At 26.3% G+C, this 20,751-nt stretch overlaps 5 protein-coding genes and 1 long non-coding RNA gene across 12 annotated transcripts in view; 3 read left to right on the forward strand and 3 right to left on the reverse strand.

Moving 5' to 3' along the window:
• LOC126853381 (uncharacterized) overlaps positions 1–1,484 on the reverse strand; it is a 372,343-nt gene extending 370,859 nt beyond the window's left edge. For all 3 annotated transcript variants that reach the window (XR_007687954.1, XR_007687950.1, XR_007687951.1), the window contains exon 1: positions 1,335–1,484. The gene's annotated coding sequence lies outside the window, so the exon portion shown is untranslated. The remainder of the gene's footprint in view (positions 1–1,334) is intronic.
• On the reverse strand, positions 10–979 carry LOC126853382 (magnesium-dependent phosphatase 1-like). The gene is made up of 4 exons (XM_050599060.1): positions 796–979; positions 589–646; positions 269–490; positions 10–194 (listed from the first exon to the last, which is right to left on the reverse strand). The coding sequence occupies exons 1-4, from the start codon at positions 830–832 to the stop codon at positions 29–31; spliced, it is 483 nt and encodes a 160-aa protein (XP_050455017.1). The 5' UTR covers positions 833–979; the 3' UTR covers positions 10–28.
• Positions 1,485–2,701: 1,217 nt separating the features above from the next.
• Positions 2,702–5,988, forward strand: LOC126853379 (polyadenylate-binding protein 2-like). Of its 2 annotated transcripts, none has more exons than XM_050599051.1 (7): positions 2,702–2,861; positions 4,311–4,447; positions 4,565–4,676; positions 5,042–5,109; positions 5,269–5,510; positions 5,688–5,780; positions 5,911–5,988. In XM_050599051.1, the coding sequence occupies exons 2-7, from the start codon at positions 4,313–4,315 to the stop codon at positions 5,942–5,944; spliced, it is 684 nt and encodes a 227-aa protein (XP_050455008.1). In that variant the 5' UTR covers positions 2,702–2,861; positions 4,311–4,312; the 3' UTR covers positions 5,945–5,988. The 2 variants fall into 2 exon arrangements, with proteins under 2 accessions (XP_050455008.1, XP_050455009.1); XM_050599052.1 differs by having other exon boundaries at positions 2,702–2,825.
• Positions 5,989–11,252: 5,264 nt separating this feature from the next.
• LOC126853360 (protein zyg-11 homolog B-like) lies at positions 11,253–16,746 on the reverse strand. Of its 2 annotated transcripts, none has more exons than XM_050599013.1 (10): positions 16,606–16,746; positions 15,503–15,731; positions 15,204–15,441; positions 14,949–15,143; positions 14,453–14,850; positions 14,178–14,323; positions 13,081–13,469; positions 12,227–12,596; positions 11,770–12,109; positions 11,253–11,462 (listed from the first exon to the last, which is right to left on the reverse strand). In XM_050599013.1, exons 2-10 carry the CDS (start codon positions 15,636–15,638, stop codon positions 11,305–11,307), a joined length of 2,370 nt encoding a protein of 789 aa, XP_050454970.1. In that variant the 5' UTR covers positions 15,639–15,731; positions 16,606–16,746; the 3' UTR covers positions 11,253–11,304. The 2 variants fall into 2 exon arrangements, with proteins under 2 accessions (XP_050454970.1, XP_050454969.1); XM_050599012.1 differs by lacking the exon at positions 16,606–16,746 and adding an exon at positions 15,816–15,957.
• On the forward strand, positions 12,039–13,403 carry LOC126853386 (uncharacterized). The gene is made up of 2 exons (XR_007687955.1): positions 12,039–12,175; positions 13,212–13,403. It is a non-coding gene; the product is annotated as an uncharacterized LOC126853386 (long non-coding RNA).
• Positions 16,747–16,768: 22 nt separating the features above from the next.
• LOC126853367 (PP2C-like domain-containing protein CG9801) lies at positions 16,769–20,342 on the forward strand. 3 transcript variants are annotated; one of them, XM_050599029.1, is made up of 8 exons: positions 16,769–16,915; positions 17,623–17,660; positions 17,749–17,915; positions 18,062–18,288; positions 18,368–18,568; positions 18,885–19,185; positions 19,278–19,767; positions 19,832–20,342. In XM_050599029.1, exons 2-8 carry the CDS (start codon positions 17,658–17,660, stop codon positions 20,024–20,026), a joined length of 1,584 nt encoding a protein of 527 aa, XP_050454986.1. In that variant the 5' UTR covers positions 16,769–16,915; positions 17,623–17,657; the 3' UTR covers positions 20,027–20,342. The 3 variants fall into 3 exon arrangements, with proteins under 3 accessions (XP_050454986.1, XP_050454987.1, XP_050454988.1); XM_050599030.1 differs by having other exon boundaries at positions 16,773–16,899; XM_050599031.1 differs by lacking the exon at positions 16,769–16,915 and adding an exon at positions 17,192–17,239 and having other exon boundaries at positions 17,623–17,915; positions 19,832–20,341.
• The last annotated feature ends 409 nt before the right edge of the window (positions 20,343–20,751 follow it).

Raw genomic sequence — 20,751 nt, forward strand, 5'->3', positions numbered from 1 at the left:
ATAAATAAATAGCAGAGTTTAAAAACTTTCATTGTTTGTTAAATGATTGTAGAGCATTTTTTATTACGTGATGAGTTATACCATCTTTAACTAATATGGCATGTACTCCAAGTTTACCAACTTCCCTGATATTTCTAGTCTCATCATCAAAAAAAAGCATATCTTTGTAATCAGCTTGAGAGCTCTTTTGAATGCTGAAAGCATTACATTCGATTAAGTCTCAATTTTATACTGCTGTACAACAGAACGAATTTTATACAGAACTTACTTAAAAAAATGTGTGACTTTGCTACCAGGAAATATTTCAACATATTTGAAATATTTGTTCCAGTCAAATAAATCTAATAATTGTTTAGCACCTTTTATTTCTGATGTACGTGACGCTATACCGAGTTCATATCCTTCCTCTGATAATAGTTTTAATATATTAGGAACATCGGAATAATATTTTATTGTATAACCATATGTATCTACTACTTTATTCTGCGCCCTAAAATTTTATCTTTTTTTGTAAGTCTAATAAATTATTGAAATATACATTATTTTTGCGTCTTTTTTACTTATATTTAAAGGAAAAAATGTACAAACCCTCTCCTAAATGGAGGAGTTACATGAGTATCAACCCAAAATGGCCACAAAGTATAATCTGAAATTTAATATTTTTCTCTCTTCTATTTATCTACATAAATTATTGTAAATAATTGCAACAATATAATGAAAACAAATGCTAATCAAAATTATTGTAAACTTTTTATATGTTTCAATTACATTCAACATTTACAATTTTGTCTGTACCTAAATCAAAGACAATAACTTTTGGTTTCTTTTCCATTTTCTTGATGATGGAATTATAGTTTTATAAACAAAGTCAAACAAAAATAAAATGATTGTTGCTAATATATCACGTAAATATTTCTAAAATATAAATATTTACAGAATAACCTTCTATTATACTATCTACACGTTTGTAGTTGTCTCTCACTCTACTGTAACATTCGAGAGGGAGTTACTGAGTACGCCAATTTTTCAAAAGCTAACTCTCGTAACTTTAGGTCAAAACATGCCATTTTTTTATAATAGATGTGTAATTTTTATTATTCTGGTATTAATTTAAGAAATAATTTGGAATTATTTTTTAATTAAAATACTTTCTGTTTGATATATTTTATATTAAAAACAGAATTTTATAAAATTATATGTACACGTAAAAGCGCTGCAAAAAAAATTTGAAAATGGCGACTTTTCCGTTAATCTACCGTTACATCCGAATATTATAAAAAACTTCAATCGATATTAACTAATTACAAAATGACAAGCTATATTATATTGCATACCTGTTGTGATGAACGTGCATCAGTTGCATTTTCGATTCGAGAGAAAATAACGCGAAATATACGAGGAAACGGTTTTCGATCGGAAATATTTGAATCAACGGACACACAGACGCAAACCACTGATATTGCGAGATGCCGATATTAAGATATAATCGCGATTGTACGCGACATTTACATAATGCGTCGCGATAACTTTGCGAAAAAACACTCGCGATATAATTTTCCGCGCGCTAAAACTCGCATTTAGATAATAAAGCGATTAATACTCGCGAGAAATACCGAACGACGAGAATCTATCGTACCGCGATTCCGTCTCGACTGGTCTTTACTTGACTCTGCTTCGAGAATCGCAATTTCGCCATCGATATATTATCGATATTAATCGCAAAGTTCACTCCACTTGAAACCAGATGATAAGTCGAATTTGATCGACCAATCAGATCAGAGAAGGGAAAAATTCCCTTATCCTCATTAGCCAATCATGCGAGTGGAAACATTTTGTTTCATAACTGTGTAAATCGTTATATATGCATTTTCGAGACTAGCATAAATTTCATATCAAGACGTACGTAAAAAGTCATGCAAAATTAAAGATACACTCGCGATATCTGCAATGCAAATCTGTTTTAGAATCGGCTAATCAAATATGATAAATTTATAACTAAAGAAATGTAAAAAAAAAAAAACATGCGAAATAGGCTCATCTGTAATTTTTAATAATGTAAAATAATCTTTTTAAAAGTCTCAAAATATTTTTATTCTAGAATTAATTTGAGAGATAATTTAGAATAGTTTTTTTTTAACTAAAATGCTTTCTATTTAATATATTTTATATTATATTAATAATTTTCTAAAATTATATGCATAAGTATAAAAGCGCTGCAAAGTTCGAAAATGGCGAGTTTTTCGTTTATCTATCATTATATCCAAATATTAAGAAAAATTCAATCGATAATTAATTAATTACAGAATTATATCATAGTATATTGCGTACCTGTTGTAATTGAACGTGGATCAGTTATATTTTCGATTCGAGAATCGAAAATATAAAATTTTCGATGCGAGAAAACGGTTTTCGATTGAAACGATTTGAACGAGCGGACACACAGACGCAAACTACTATAGATTACGTTCAAAAATCCTATTCGTAGGACAGAGTAGTATTTATTTGATCGGAACAAAAGAAGCAAAGATTTCTTTGTCTTAATTGGTCGATTAAACTCTACTTTACCCCGCCGATAGAATTTCTGAATGCACCCGTAGTAGGACGAGATGGTCAAACGTACCGGATTGGTTGTCGAATAGGGAACTTCTAGTGTGACAAATGTAACATCACCCAGTAAAGTCCAACTAATCTTTACATTTGCTCTTTCTATAGTGTGGTCGCGTGTCACATATCCGTCGCTTCATTCTTGGTCATTCTCGTTCGTTCTCGTTTACTGACTTTGTCAGGTGAAGAGTATCGGCAAGTCGCTTTAAAGCGATTCTTGGGTAATATATATCACAAACACCTATTGAATATACCACGTATGTTATTTATTACTCCTCATGAATGTAGTAAATAATATATATCATCAACTGTTTATCGATAGAATGTACGATAATTTCTTCGCAATTGCTAAAGAGTAGACACATATCAGGCTAGTTCAATGCATGCATAATTTTTATTAAATTTACGTTAAATTAAAGCAAAATCTACGTTTCATATTAATTTACTTTGGTCATTTTTTTTATACATTAGGCTAGTAGTAGTAATTTTCATTTAGTTTTCAGAATAGAATGTTTGTTCCATTGTCGCAATTGATTAAGAAATTGATTAATATTTATGCTTTCTTATTTTGCAAGTCTGTATTTTTATTTGATTATTGTGTTTTAATCTAATTATAGATTAATTTAGAGAAAGATAAACAATTTTTTGAGAAAAAGTCATAAAAAATATAATATTGAACCATAAAGCATGTTTCTACATATATGTAAAATATTAATATAACATAATTTTTTATATCTTATAGATAGAAACTTTTATTAATATAGAACACAAGATAAAAAATAAAAGGTTAAATTGTATTTCTTAATATACAATTGAATTGCATAATATGAAGCTAACAGAATTTATGATGAAAAAAAAATTGTGCTCGTCAATTTGAAGTAATTTTTGAGAGAAAATAGATTACACTCTTAATGAAATTATATATAATTTATTATTTTAAATATACTACAATAAATCTCTATTAATAAAAATCTCTATTAATAAAAATTAGTATTATAAAATTAATTATTCAAAATATCTTTTAATATCTACAAATGTACTTGAAACATCTATAAGTCTTATTTATACTTGTTTTATTGTTATCAATATTCTGAATAGCATCTCTTAATTGTTTTTCTATTCACAATTTTTTTGCTCAATATTTTTCATTTACTTTTGATATTTTATTGGCATTGTGTTTATTCCTATTTATAATTTATATTACAATTATTTGGGAATATATAATTTAATTTGGATCAAAATTTATTATTAAAAATTATTAAATATTTTATATGCATTATTTATTTGGAAATAAATAATTAAAAAAGAAAGACTTATTCTTTCTTAAAATTGTTTTATCTGTTCTTATTAAAATTAGCTCAACTTTTCTATTTTTAAATAATAAATAAATCATTTTAAATATTGTTACCAGACATAAATCACATTTTTTTAAATTAATAATGTATATAATATATATAGATTTGATTTAATGATAAATCGATAAATATAATACACAATATTTACAAATAATATTTTAATTTTTTTATTTATTATTTGAAAATATTTTACACTTTGTTTAGTTTTTATATGCAAATATGTGTATAAACTTGACAATATTGATGAATATTATTAATTAACCTAACTAAACATTATAATATTCTGTTGCTATAGGTATTTAGACATTAATTCAAAGATAATATTATTAATTTTCATTTATTATCTTTTAGAAATGTCTGAATCAGATCTTTTGGCAAGCGACCATATTGATGGTCTTGATGGTCTTGAAAATGGTCAAGATGGAGATACTATCATGCAATGTGATGGTGTTAAGCGAGAATTAAGTGAAGCAAATATTGATGATCCTGTAAGTAATCATTATCATTATATTAGGGGATAACAATAATCATAATAAAATTTTTCTTGTATAAAAATTATTTAACTTATGAAATATTGTTTATAACTTGAAATTATTTATAACTAGGAATTAGAGGCAATAAAAGCACGAGTAAGAGAAATGGAAGAAGAAGCAGAGAAATTAAAACAACTCCAATCTGAGGTGGATAAACAAATGAATATGGGTAGTCCACCTGGTAGTAAGTTTACAAATTTGTATTTTTCTATAAAGTATATATAAGGACATTGCATATTATCATATACTTTACTTCAGATTCAAGTTCTTTTTTTGAATTTTCATTTTAATTGAGATAAAATGTATATGACAATTTCTTTATATTTTTTTACAATAAGATTTTATACTCTCTTGAATATTGTTCTGTTATCACAATCAAATATATTAACACTCAAATTATATAATTTTAATCTTTGGAATGGCATAAGCCAGAATTAAACTGTTCAGACGACAATTTTATCACTAAACTAAATCTAATTTTTTATAACTATTCATTTTTTAATTATATTTGGTAATAACATTATTTTCCTATCTCATATTTAATTTTAGCAAGTCCATTAAATATGTCATTGGAAGAAAAAGTGGAAGTTGACAATCGATCCATTTATGTTGGCAATGTAAGTTAAATGTAATAATGTAATTTACTTATGCTTCTTAAAAAGTCTGCAACATAATATACATATTAAATATATTATTTTTATATTCTTAATTTCTATACACACACACATACATATATATATATGTATGTATGTATGTATGTATGTATGTATACACAGGTTGATTATGGAGCTACAGCAGAAGAGTTAGAGCAACATTTTCATGGTTGTGGCAGTGTCAACAGAGTGACAATTTTATGTAATAAATTTGATGGTCATCCCAAAGGTTTTGCTTACATTGAATTTGCTGAACGCGATTCTGTACAAACTGCAATGGCCATGGATGAATCTATGTTTAGAGGTCGTCAAATTAAAGTAATGCCTAAAAGAACAAATAAGCCTGGTTTCTCTATGACAAATAGGTAATATTTTCTTTTATATAATATATATTATGTATAATTATAAGATAATATACAAATTTTATAAATTATAAAAGGAAAAATATGAAGTATAATCTTATTTATAAAAAAGTTATATATTTGTTTAAATTTTTTCTATGGAATGATATATATCTATCTTATTGTCTGAATATTTATCAGGGGTCCCAGGGGTGCAAGAGGCTATCGAGGTATGACTAGAGGAATTATTCGTGGTAGTGCATATTATGGATATAGACCTACAAGGCGGCCTAGGTAGTAATTTTGATTCATTTTTTTTTTAATGAATACATTAGCAATTTTTATAATATATCTTTATTTTTTATAAAATCTACTTTGTTTTCTTATGTAAATTCTATTATTTTATAATCTTTTTTTCTTATAGGAGTTACAGACGTGGTTATTATATGCCATATTGACCATTTTAAAGTGGCAACCTTATTCTACAAGAGAGTGTCAAAAGGTAAGTTTTATTTTAACCTTATATATATATATATATATATATATATATATATATATGTATGTATGATGTATGTATGTATATATATATATATATATATATATATATATATATATTATATCATAATTCTTTATTGTTCAAAGAAAGGATTTTAGTATGAAAAAATAAAATAAAAATTGTGTTATATATTTTGTACTGATTAATTGTAGCTAAAATATTGTATAACTTCTCAAAAACAAAAAAAAATAAAATATTAAATAAAAAGAATATAAAAAACAAAAAGAATAACAAAGAATATATTAACAAAGAATATATTAACAAAAAAATATTTAAAAAACATTTCTTTGAACAATTTCTTAACTTTGTACATTTTGTTATAATTCAAGGAAGGACCAGACATACTTGAATTGTGATAATTTTTTTTTTAATTGTAATAATACTAATAAATTATCAACATTATTCCAATATAAACAAATAAAAATACTTAAAATACATTGAAAAATATAATTTTCTGGTCATTCCTTAATGCAATATAGACAGCAAAATTATTATTAAATACTAATTATTACTTGACTCTTAATACATTAACCTGATGTATCTATATGATCAAGCTCAATAATTTGTATGTGTAATAAAACAAAGAATCATGAAAAAGTTATCAACAATTATCCATTTGTTTTATTCATTAAAAATAATTGCATCGATATCTAGATACATTAGTACATTGACACTTACATTAGTATATTGACACTTGGCCATGATGAAAATCTATGTTATTGAAGAATATTACAATACATACAAAATTGTGAAATAATATTTTGCACTAATATAATATTTTATTTCACTCTATTTCTCTATATATTGCATATGTACTGCAGTTTTTTAATTAAGAAAAAAAAAATTACCACATTTTTTTACTATTTCCAATTAAACATTTTTATTAAATATTATTTATATGTTTAATACTCTCTCTATCTTTGGGGGTTGAGACTATGGCCTTGTGAGATGTAATATTGCAAATTGTAAGTTTTTGTGGAAAATTGCCTAACAATTCACACGAAAAACTTACAAACATATATATCATCATGCATTTCAATGAAAAACGGCTAAGATATTTAAGTAAATTCTTATGATATGTCCACAGAAAAAAAAACTGATACGATGGAAAAAAAAGAGTGAAAGAAAAACATCATGTCAAAAGAAAAAAAAGATTGGACAAAGATGGGCACAATTATTCATATATTTGATTTAATAATCATCATACAAAAATACAGATGTAGAACAGCGATCATTCACTATTGTAGTTCAATTAATTTTTGTTAAAGCTTCAATATATTACTACATTAATGAATAATCTAATGAACTGAATTCAATTTTTTGTATCTGCCTTTGAAAACATTTCTTCAGAATTTCTTATTTCGCTTTGCTTAATTTATATATACTTCAAATTATTATATTTTATAATATTTAACAAGAAAATACGTATATTTTATATTAATAAAATTTATTAATAAAATAAAATTATATTTTAATATTAAATATTAAATAATAATAAATAATTAAAATGTTCAAATTTTCTGTTCATGTTATATATATTAATGGAACTTTTAATTATTAACTACACTTTACACACACATATACATGTAAAAATATATATCATATGGATGTGTATATGTATATATATATATATACACACACATACACACAGGTTGTTCCAGAATTAGCGCACTATCTGATAATGGTAGATTTTTAAGATCATTTGGAAATAATTTTTCTTTAGCGAAAATGTCGAGAGATCATCATTTTTAGCAATTTTTCCATCACACATTTGTAACTAAGCTTTAAATTAAAATTCTCTATCTTTCTATTAAAATAAACTCTATCTGAAATTAATTAAAAAATGTAACTTTAACTCTTTATAAAGTTTAGTTTACAATAAGGCTTTCTTTTTTCCTTTTCTTTAATCCTTTATAACACGGAAATTATTGATGTCTCGATATTTTTGCTGAGGAAAAATTATCTTAAGATGATCTTAAGAATTTATCATTAGATAGTGTGATAACTCTGGAACATCCTGTGCATATGTACATATATGTACATATATATATATATATATATATATATATATATATACACATACATATATTCTTAAATGATAATAATACTGTTTGTGTGAATCATATATTATATGAATATAATTATTGACAGCATATTATTCTTTAAGAATATGTACCAATTTTGAAAAATTTTGTGTATACACTCAAAAACACGAAAACTAAGTAAGCACCTTAATAACTTTAATATAAAATAACTGATAACAAATTTATATGCAAAAGCATGTTTGTATTTTAGTGTGATCTCATTTTTTATAACATAAGAGGTATAATTGTGTAGGAATATTTATATATAAGAATATAATACCCATATGTTATATATGTATGTGTATGTATGATATATATATATATATATATATATATATATATATATATATATATATATATATATATGATGCATCAGACTACTATGCAATGAAAGATAGGAAAAAAAATTGAATACAAATATAAAATGATATCTAAATATTATAGTATTAAACAATTAAATAGATTATTATTTAACTATTGCTACATGTTATAGCATAAATATGAATCTACTCGAATATGAAAATGCTATCAGTTTTCAAAATATCATGAAAATAATACTAAAAACGATTGAACTACAAAAAGTGAATGTTTAGAGTAATATCATATAATTATAATTTGTAGTAAATTTTGTATGCATGATAAGTGAAAGTTGCGATCCAAAAAATTATAAATTATTGGTTCTGTGTGAATTTTACATGATTATAGATTATATATATTTTTCACATCTGCAACTTTCATTTATTCAATACTAACTCTCTATACATCTTCAATTTTATCTTAAACATATTGCTAATTTGTAAGATGCGTGTCAAATGTTTCTGAAATATTGATCCACTGTGTTAGGAGGAGAGCCGACTTTCAACACATTAATGATCGAGCCACATTTCGTAATGTTACTTCCATGTCGCTAAGTATTTTGCAGGTGCAGCGCAGCATCAGCATCAATTCAGTGATAATACAAATTTCATGATCAATTTTTACGTTTCCTTAAAGAAAAAAAAAAAAAAAAAAAATAATATATGTATAATATGCAAATGTAAAATGAATGGATAAATAAAGACTTTCTTGGCTTATTTAGAACACTCTGTATATTTCCACATAGGGAGAGTGAGAACGAAAGAAAAAATGTATTTTTTATTATTTGTTTATATCTATTGTTTATTTAAACTTTATAAAATTGAAAACGTTGATGTGAAAAACAGGATTGAGAAGTAATGGAAAAAATATTAAAAATGGTTTTTGATAAGCTATTTAAAAAAAAGAATTGGCATCAAGTTATTTTTTATAAAATAATTTTCCCAATCTTGGTAAGATACCGTTTAAAAAAATAGAGAAAGAGAACAATGCATAAAAAATGGTGTAGCATGTTTATTTAACATTCAGTATCATCCAAACTGGCGTTCTTTACATTTTAGATGTCAAAGTGTAATGATATCAGAAGAATAAATTTTGTTTATATAAATTTGTAATATTTTAATAACAGATATAATCTAAATATTAATATGTATATTTCTTTCTTATTATAATACAAATTCTGATTTTTAGTATAATCTCTGAAGGCATGTGATGCATAATCAATTTTCAAAGTGTTTTTATCAATATTTAATAATGAAAAATCCGTTAAGTAATAATTATTAACAAAATAGATTGAAGATTTGAATTTTTAGTATTAAAGTATGTATATATATATATATATATATATATATATATATCATTTAATAAAATAATTATTATTTCAACACTATCACACACATATATTCCATAATTTTAAAATTATATTAAAACAAAGATTAGCATAATTTTCTAGAAAATATATACAATTAATTATATATGTATATGTAATTCACACGAGATCTAGTCTAAATTTTCAGATTATATCAAATATATTCTAATCAAATATTAATATCCAAAAATAATCCTTAAACTATATATTTTTTTACGAGAGATGTGTCAATATATTAAATCAGTTATTCAATCAGTTATTAATAAAATTTTCATTTAAATTGCAAATACTACATAAAATATTTAACTTATACAATTAGTATTCTTTTCTTGACACACAGATACATATTGATTATTATATCTGTAATTTGAATATAATTAATAACTCATTTAATTTAAGAAAATTAAGTTACTAATTAGACTATAATCTCAAATATATGTGATATTTAAGTCCAATATTTAAGTTCATCATTTATTAAATAAAACAAAAATATAAATATATCTCGGAACATTACAAACATATTACTATGATTATTCTGCAATTTTCTGCAACACATATATGTATATATAAAATAAATTTATAAAATTTTATAAATTTATAAAATTTATAAAATTTTAAAAACTACTATAAAGATTAATAAGTATTAATAATAATATATATTTTTCAAAAGAATAAATTCACAAACATGCAGATTTTTTGCTTTTTTTTTTTAATCGCATATTGCCTTTTTTTCAAGTTACAATAGGATTCCTATTGTATATATTGATTATTCTCTAATTTACTGTTTCTTCTTTTATGTCATTTTACATTTACATGATTATGTGATTGTATATGTGTATATATACATCTTCTTTTATGTTTCTTCGTTTTCTCACTCTACATTCAATCACATAATAAGATAAATACGAAATATGTAATAATAAAGCAGCAAAGAAGAAAAGTGCTAAATGGCAGAAAATTGTACAATAATCAATAAGAAGACTCTATTGTATTATCAGAATTAGAGTATTTTGCGATTTATTTTAAAGGTATAAATCTGTTACTACTTATAAAAAATTATAATATTATTTCATACAATTATTATTCCATACAATTATTGCTAAGTAATTTGAATGTTTTTCCAGTGTCAATTTTATAAAAGAGAATACTCTGTAACACAAAGATATATTTATTTTTCAATTCAGATCTTCAATTCGGATCTAGTGAGTGTAGCCTCACACACACATACGCACACACACAAACGCACATACCTCGAAATATTAACTCAACTGTGTTTAAAATATCTTGGATTTACTTGTAGTTTGATTGCAATCTGTCTTTCTGATAAATATGGCCATATAATTTTCATGTTTATTTGGTCTAAAGAACAGGATATAGGATTGCACTAAAATATAGACATTGACTAGCATATCATGATATTTAATTTTTAGAGTTTGAAAAGCAACAGAGCTATTGTTAAGAATTTAATTCAAGAGTTTCCAAAATTGATTGACATAAACTTTGCAAAAAAGTTGTGAAAGTCACTTGTTTTGTATATCCTGTATATGTCTTTTCAAGTTGTTTTAACGTTTCTACTCCTCCTTCTCTAATTAACATTGTACAGTAACGTTTTGCTGAAAAATAAGCACACACACATGTGATTATTATAATATAATTTTATTATTATAATATATTATATATATATATATATATATATATATATATATATATATATATAATATACATTTCAATTTATTCAAGTTTTCTCGAAATTCTTATCATTTTTTACGCCAATTATGTTAAAAAAGTGTTTAATTAATTATATAATTATTCTAATAGAAAATTCATTGTTCAATTTTTACCTTTATATCATCTTGTAGAATATAGATTATTAAATTTTAATAGAATCTATATTGCAAATAATATTCTTTTTAGACTTACGATTCTTTGTGCATACATGATGAATTGCCCATACTGCCCAGAGTTGAACGGGATATGCATCTGTACAACGTAATAGTGGAAAAAATGGTTGAAAGCTACGATAGGCAACCATTTCTCCTTGTGGTGTTTGCCAATGAGTTACAGCATGAACCAGTTGGTCCAACAACTGTTCTCTACTTGGTTGCAATGGCATATTATGCCAAGATCGAGGACCATCACTAAGCAAATGTGCAGCAATACCAGCTGCAAAATAAGATACATCAATGTGCTCAGAGTCAAGCAGCATAGAAAGCATTTTTATAAATCGTGGTTGCATAAGTCGTGGTCTCAAGTGATCAACCTGAAATTTTCAGTATAAAGAATAACTAAACTGTCTTAATACAATGTCGTTAAAGATACAATGTTTGTGAGTATAAATTTATTATATTATACATTTAGTATTAATCTTGATACAAACCTCTGCAATGTTGTTTAACAGACCAAGAACTTTAGTTTCTACACTAGATTCTCCTTGAAAGCTATCCAACACTTCAAGAAATAATTCCATTCCACCTTCATCGAGAAAGACTTTGCATGTGATAGCACTTTCATCCGTTAAATTCCATAGAGCGCTTAATGTAAATTTCATTGTAATATCTACTAGTTTAGATTCGACTTTAGATCTAACCATTGAAAGCAATTTCAACATGTATTGTGGTTGTGCACCTAACATAGATGTTTCCACAGTCGATATCTTTGCTGCTAATATTGAGCAAATGGCCACAGACATACGATTCATAGATGCATCATCAAATGTCGATAAGCAATTCATAACTAATCTTGCACATCTGTTAAATTAAAATTCTCTTTTTTATATTTATTTATATATATTATGAAAATATTAACTATGTTTCAGCTGAAAGTTCTAGTATGTCTACCCTAGTATTATTTTTAACTTTGGTTTTACTTATATGTGTCAGAATACATTTAAAACTATAGAAATGTATATTACATTTTCATTCATTTATATGTTAATAATATTACGATTTAACAAAATATTCTTAATTTTTTAAATATTATAACAAAAATGGATATAGATGTAAGGATAATATTATTGCAAATAATAATGAATCTAAATAAAACTTTTAAAACATTTGAACATAGTATATATCATGAATACACATATATGTCACACAAGTTTTATAGTAAAAAAGATGTACTTTTCTATTATATGATGACCATAATTAAAATTTCAGCATATAATATACATATATATATATATATATATATATATATATATATATATATATATATATATACATATGTAGTTACCTATATTTGTCAAATGCAACATCCTGTAAGATTCTATCACTGCATAAAGTCAATAGTGTGTTTTTTTGAAGTTGATGATTAGTTGGATATGATTCCATTGCTAATAATGTTAATTCAACTATCTGTTTAAGTATCGATGGATGAATCATAAGAGCTAATTCACCCTTGGTGAGATTATAAATACATGCAGTAGCTGCCATTTGTACACGGAATTCCTGTGGATGCTCTCTCATTCCAGGTAACACTAATTTTATCACATCGACTCGTGGTTCGAGAAAATTTGGTGTTAAACGAAATAAATTAAACAAACATTTTTGAAGATATATTGGCCTGTACGTGTACCTTCTAAGAGCTTCCAAAATTTGAGATTCTGTCGCTGTACCGCTAATCTGAAGCAAAAAACAAATATACTTTATATTAAATTTTCAATTTATTTTTTCTATTAAATATTTTTTATTCTTTTTTGTTTATCATAAATGAAATGTTGAAATGTTTTTATCAATTTAATGTTATTGATTATTTATAAATTATTTTCTTTGCATATTTCTTTTGATTTTTAATTGTGTATGATAAGAATATAAATAATAAACATTTTTCCAGCAACACAATTTTACATCACACAAATGAAAATTGATTGCTTATATATATATATATAATATATATATATATATATATATATATATATATATATATATATATATATAATAAAATGATGTAAGAATATTTTATATCAAATATTGATATTTTTATAATTTCTCTATAACATATACAATTGTATATATTTAAAATGTAAAATATAATGCAATATATGAAATATAATAAAATTATTACAAATAATAAAAGGATTACAAGAGGCAAAAATAATAAGAGATAGAAAATATCAAACTTTCTACAAATAATAATGTTAGTTTACATATATCCAAAGATATAACAAGTGTATAAAAAAGAATATAAAGATATAAAGACATAACATATAAAGATATAACAATGTAAAATTATAGATCCTAACTTTTTTGCATATAACTTTTTGCATATATAAAAATAATACATAAAAGCAGTATAACTATATAATTAATTTTAATATTATATCAACTTACAACAAGTTCGGGTCTATAATCTTTATGTGTCGAATCTATGAAACTTTCATCATAACAAGCATCAGAATGCACCAGTCCCAGAAATCTCAAGTTTCCATGTGATGCAATAAAATTTTTTAAATCTTTCGGATTTATATCATCTTTACCTATATAAAATATATTGTTTAATAAAAAAAACCTCTTGTTGAATAAATAATAATTTCATAAACAATTACCTGAATATTATATATAAATATAATATTGTGTCAAGTAAATAAATATCATTTTCAACTCACCCGACAAGTCTAAAGTCGTCAAATAAGGCATACAATTAAGAGCTCTTAGAAAATCAGTTATTTTTGGTTTAGCTGGTGCAAAAACTTCAAAACCATGTGGATCTTTCTCATCGGAAATGTCTAAATGTCTTAATTCATTTAACTCCAATAATACTGGTATTAAACTTCCACACCCACTTATCTTTAAATTGTACATATTTAATGTCTTTAAACGATTTTTACATTTTCTTAACGGTGTTATATCATCAACTCTTGTACAAGATATATCTAAGCTCTCTAAAAGGGGAAGATCTTCGACTACTATATCCAAACCATGTTTATTAAATTCTGTTCCTGAGACATTCAAAGTGTGAAGTGCCTTTAATTTGTTTAATGTTGCAATATCTACCATGCGTTGTCTACAACAAAATATGTGTATAAAGTTATAAAATTATCAACAATCTCCTATAACTCAACTTAAAAATGTGTTGTAATGTGTGTGAAGCTTAATAATAACCTTGAAAAATCCATAAAGCTTCCTTTAGCTACACTTAGCGACCTAAGGTTTTGTATGCTCCAATCACCTAAACAACTAATTAAATCATTAACAGTTATTTTAAGTCCATTTACTATTAAATCTACAACTTTATGTTGCTTAAGAACACTTAAGCCTTTAGTTGATAATGTCGACGCGTCTTTCAGTCGTACATGCCTAAAAGAAAATTAAATATCGTTATAAATTCTTTCTTTTAATTAAATTGAATCTCGTCACCTTAATCTAGTGGTCTTGGAGTCAAAGAGTGTAATTGTCAAGTCGGACAAAGTTTTTTTTTCACACAAGTTGGATAATAATTGCTCCGATACTTCGGCCGGCAAAAAGGCATCTGGATGCTTAAAGGTAAGCCGAGTTGCAGAGTTGGAGGGAGCATCATTAGATAATGTTCTACTTATTGTAGTATCAAAAGCAACTTCTGCACTATTACTATTCAATGTACAGACATCTTGTTGATCTAAAATTTATGCTTTTTTAATTATGCAAAGTTTGCAATATAATTTTATACGGACACTTACTGGAAACAGTGCTACTATTGGGAATACTGGAAGAATGTAGACTTGTATCACCGAGATGAACTTCACACAAGCCTAGAACGTTACCGCAGATGAAATCGATGCAAACTTCCTGGAGACTTCTTGGAGATTCAAACATTTTATATTTCTGCTGTCATTTAATTTCTGGTCTTTTTTTATTCTATTGACTTTTCATAGAATATTAGGCATCTGTGTATTCACAATCTTGTACCTTTAAAATGCAACATTAATAAAAATGCATGACCACTGATATATTTCACATCTTCATTTTTTAATAATTTTAAATAAATTATACCCGCGCATATTAGATCATGTGATTCCAAGTAGGATAGTATAAAACGAAGAATTTTCTTCCGTATCGAAACGTTTGTCAAAATAATATGTCACGTGAATAGTACACGAATTAATTGTATAAAAGAAATTATAAACTTTCTCGGATACTTTCCTAATCGAAACAGAACGTCATTGGAGGAAAGTAAGCATTTTCTTGCCAATCTCACTCAGGTGTGATATTTTAAATATTATGATTACGTAATAATAATTTCACACAAGGAAGTGAAGAAATACTAATACATTGACTAAACACTCCTATCACAAAATTGTACGTTAAAATCGAAGATAACCGCGATTAATTCGAGATCGCGTCAATTGTCGAATTTCCCTGCCACAAGTATTCAATACTGAGTCCAAATACGATATGCGATTTGCGGAATAACAAAAATGTTCTCTAAAATAACCACAAAAAAATGCGGACTCTCATCTGTGACGAGGATGCCATATTGACTCGTCAAATGTCAAAGCAGACCAAAAAAAGAGCACAACAGTCATCGTTATCGTCGTTGTCATCGGTGCGATGCAGTATAGTCGTACCGACTTGTGTAGCATATATTATTATATTATTATATTGCAACGCACACTGAGACGCACACGCGCGATAGCGCAATATAGCGAATCGTTTTATCTTGGCTGATGGCCGATTGGACCGATTCGCCATCAGCTGATTTCGGTTGCTGCGCGAGAATTAGAGTAAATATTAATTTCTCGATTCCGTTACGTATGTGACGTACATATATACATATAAGTACCTCGATGAGAACGTTGTCGAGGTCGTGACATCCGTTGATACCGCTTTATTATCCATATTAATCGCGCTCGCGCGTACAACGTTCCGATATCCATGTATGTATGCACATGCGAGTGACGGGCCGCAATCGGTCGCTGACGTTACGACAAGATTGTAGTATTGTGAGAAAAGAGATCTGTGTTTGTGGTTTAGACCCGTCGCTCTTGTATAGTCAGTTGGTTATTGACACATTGCCAATATGGCGGTAAAGTGAAAAAGGCTTGTGCAGCATGCATCGTGATCTCATTCTCGCGCAGTGAGTGTTTTCCCAGGTAACTGTTTTATCACGTCTTATTGTCGATGCGCGATGTAATTGACACGCCAGTCAGTTCATAGATTCTCTTCAAAACATGTATACACATAATTTTTTTAAATTATACATATATATATATTTCGTCGATATTTGTCCCAATTCGCATATGATTAATAGAATAAAGCAAATTGTGTCAATAAGAGAACTCTGGAGTAATGGATCTCTGTATAAAGAATTAGAGTATAGAAAAATATTTCATTAACAGTTGAATTGAATTCTTATCTTATCTTAAGAAAGATATGATGCCTGTTTGCTTGTAAACTTTGTATTAATGCAGATTGGAGTAAGTGTAAAAATAAAAATTTTTATTAATAAATTTACTTATATAACTTTAACAAACATCTCTTTAAATTTTAAGTACTTGTTGAAAATCTTTTAAACAATTTGAAGATTTTATTATATTTGGTATATTTTTATATTATTTTATTTAAATGATGTATATTTACATATGCAATTATACATTTTTTATTATTTTTATTACTTTAGTCAACATCATTTGGGCATATAAAAAACCAGCTTGCTCCACTTAATCTAGACTAGTTTATTATATATATATATATATATATATATATATATATATATATATATATATATATCATTTTATCTAACAATATATAGCTACTAATTTAAAATTTTTAAACATGTTTTTATATGAATTGTTTTAAGATTTGATCTGAGACCTATTGCTGGCAGCTATAACTATGGTATGAGCCTCTCATCAAGTGAAGTAATGTTAGACACTAATTAACATTCTTAATTGCTATGTATCCTTTATGTGGACTTCTTTGAAAGATGCCAAGTTTACGGAAGAAAGTTGCTGGTTTTATGCGCCAACTATCTATTAGCAACTTGGCTGGGGCTGTGGAAAGTATAGGTCTTGGAGAACAGTCACTTCAAAGTCCACAATCGTTAACTGAGGAATTTCCTGGTGGCTGTTTTATCACACGTTATCTCAATGGGTAAACATTAAAATAAAAATGTCAATTAATTGTAGTATATATGAAAATGAAACTATATATTATATATACTGTTTCTTATTCCCGGGCAATATTTTTCAATATTCTCTCTTACTTTCTTTTAATATGAGTATAATCAATATTCTTAGATTAGAAACAAAACAAGAAGGCCCGTCAATTTTACACGGCCGAAATCCAGAAGAATTGCCGAGTAGGCAACTCGATAATTTTCAAGAAAATGAAGATATATTTGCAGCTTATACCGGTCCCGATAGTGGTCTTACAGCAGTCAATCTTCAACAGAAACATTTAAGTATTAGTGACACTGATATAGATTACATTGATATGTTAGATCAAAATGAACAGTATAGAAGTGGTAAGTTTAGAATTTAGTAATATTAATAAAGCATATTTGTTTTTGTATCATTCTAAAATAACAATACAAAACTTTGCAGGATCAACAACATCAAATATTAAAATTGCTGGAGTTACTGATTGGTGTAATCCTCATGAAAACGCATATGGAATTGCAACTACACTATATGAAAAAAATCCTACAAATAATATTAACAATGGAGAACCAATAGCCGATTGTTTCGGCATTGTGGCAAGACCAAGCTCTGCCATATTAGCTCTTGCAGATGGTGTCAATTGGGGTAAAAGAAATAATATATTATAAAAAGATATAGGATATATTGACATGGAAAATAAATCAAATATAAAAATATAGAAGTTTAGTTTGGTAAATTATTTATAATTTTACTATATATTCAATAAAAAAAGATATCTTCAAATTTTTCAGATACTTATTAAAAAATCATTCAACAATTCACAGAAAAATAATTAGCTTTGATTTGTTTTACATACATTGCTTTAATTATATATGATTAAAAGTAGTAAAACTTTGACATTGACTCCAATCTATTTTAATTAAATATTATAAGGTTGATACTTTACTGTTGGAAATTTTAGGTACAAAAGCGAGTATAGCAGCCAGATCTGCAGTTCATGGAAGTATAGAGTATTTGAACCAGGCTCTGTTCTGTCCATCTATAAATAGCGAAATGACAACAAAAGATGTATTTATAGCATTACTTCGTTCATTCCATGCAGCACATTCACTAATTCTTCAGGAACAAGGAATGCTCACTACCTTAACAGTATGCACAATCCTTCCACTGCCAAATTCAAGTACTGATACAAATATATGCCAGAAAAAATATATTGCCTGTACCTGCAATGTTGGTGACAGTCTAGCTTATGTATACTCGAGGTATATATATATTTATTATATTCAGAATTATAAATTGAAATACATAATATGCTAGACCTATGATAATCATCTCTTATGTAAAAACGAAACAGGAAAACTGGGGTGAGAGAGATAACACGAGGATCTCACGATATTCACTGCATGCGAGACATGCGAGATGCCTTAGGAGCTCTAGGTCCAGTGGATGGCTCTAATCCTGAATTGAATAACTTAACGCTGGCCATAACTGAAGTTGAAAGAGGAGATATAGTATTTTTGACGAGCGATGGAATTTCGGATAATTTTGATCCTGTAGTGGGAAAATTTGCAGTCTTACCAAATTACAATAGTAGTGCTGACGCCATGATAAAGAGTTACGATGCAAGATCAAAAACGCGTCGAAAATCTACAGAAAATCTCCGACACACAGAATCAAGTAATAGTAATAATGTGAATAGCAACAATCTACCAGTAGTTGAAGCTTATCAAAGACACGAACTCACACTACTCAGAATGGAAGATCTGTTGAGACGTGGAGTTTCTGGAGAAGGACCGCCATGCAATAGTGCCAAACATTTGTGCGAACTTCTTTTAGACTTTGCGGTAAGAGTGTATAACTTTTATGTAATATTTCTTGTAGTACACTGATTTTTTTTTTGTCCTATAGGTGCGCATAACTGCTGCAAAAAGACGAATTCTAGAAGACACGGAATTGTATTATGCACAACATAAAGACGGTCAATTGATACAGCTTTCAAAGCAAGAGCAGAGATCTCGAAGAAAAAAGACACTAGAGAAGATATCTATGATACCTGGCAAACTAGACCATGCGACAGTCGTAGCGTATGTAGTTGGATCCTAAATTTCTTCAAAGTGTAATATGTAATCAATAACAATGATAGAGCATACGTTTTATAGTTTGTATAGAAATTAATTGAATTTTCTATATTTTTTTTCTAACAGTCTTATTTGTAGTATTAAATAAAAAGAAAATATATCTTTTACACAAGAATCTATGTGTCAAATTATCAGTATTCTAAATCATCTAATTAAAGATAAAATAAAAGATATATAAAAATGTATCTAAGATAAGATGGAGACATATATTACATTTTACAAATTTATGTAAATGAAATTAAGTATATCACCTAAATAACTGTAAATTTAATAACAATTTTGAATAGTATATGTAGTAGTTTTATTTATAAGTTTTTATTTTTTAAAAAGAAAACATATATGCCATTTTACAGATAATTTCTACATATCTGATACATATATTTGCTGTTTACTAAAACGATATACTGTTAACTAAAAAGATATTGATGTATAAGATATTTTAAAATTCTATTATATGGTGTGTATATGCGCGAGATGTATGGACTAAACATGCTGGATATTATTTTGAGAAATTACTTTTTCTTAAGATAAAAAAGATAATATATATAATTTGATAATCTAAACAGATAACACACTGCAAGTTATTTTATTTCTGTAGATATATATTTTTTTTAATCTTTTAATCATGCGCGGTTATTATATGATAGAAAATATATAAAAAAAACAATATATGGGATAGCTAATCATTTC

This window comes from Cataglyphis hispanica, chromosome 12 (assembly GCF_021464435.1).
Source record: "Cataglyphis hispanica isolate Lineage 1 chromosome 12, ULB_Chis1_1.0, whole genome shotgun sequence".
Lineage (NCBI taxonomy): Eukaryota > Metazoa > Arthropoda > Insecta > Hymenoptera > Formicidae > Cataglyphis > Cataglyphis hispanica.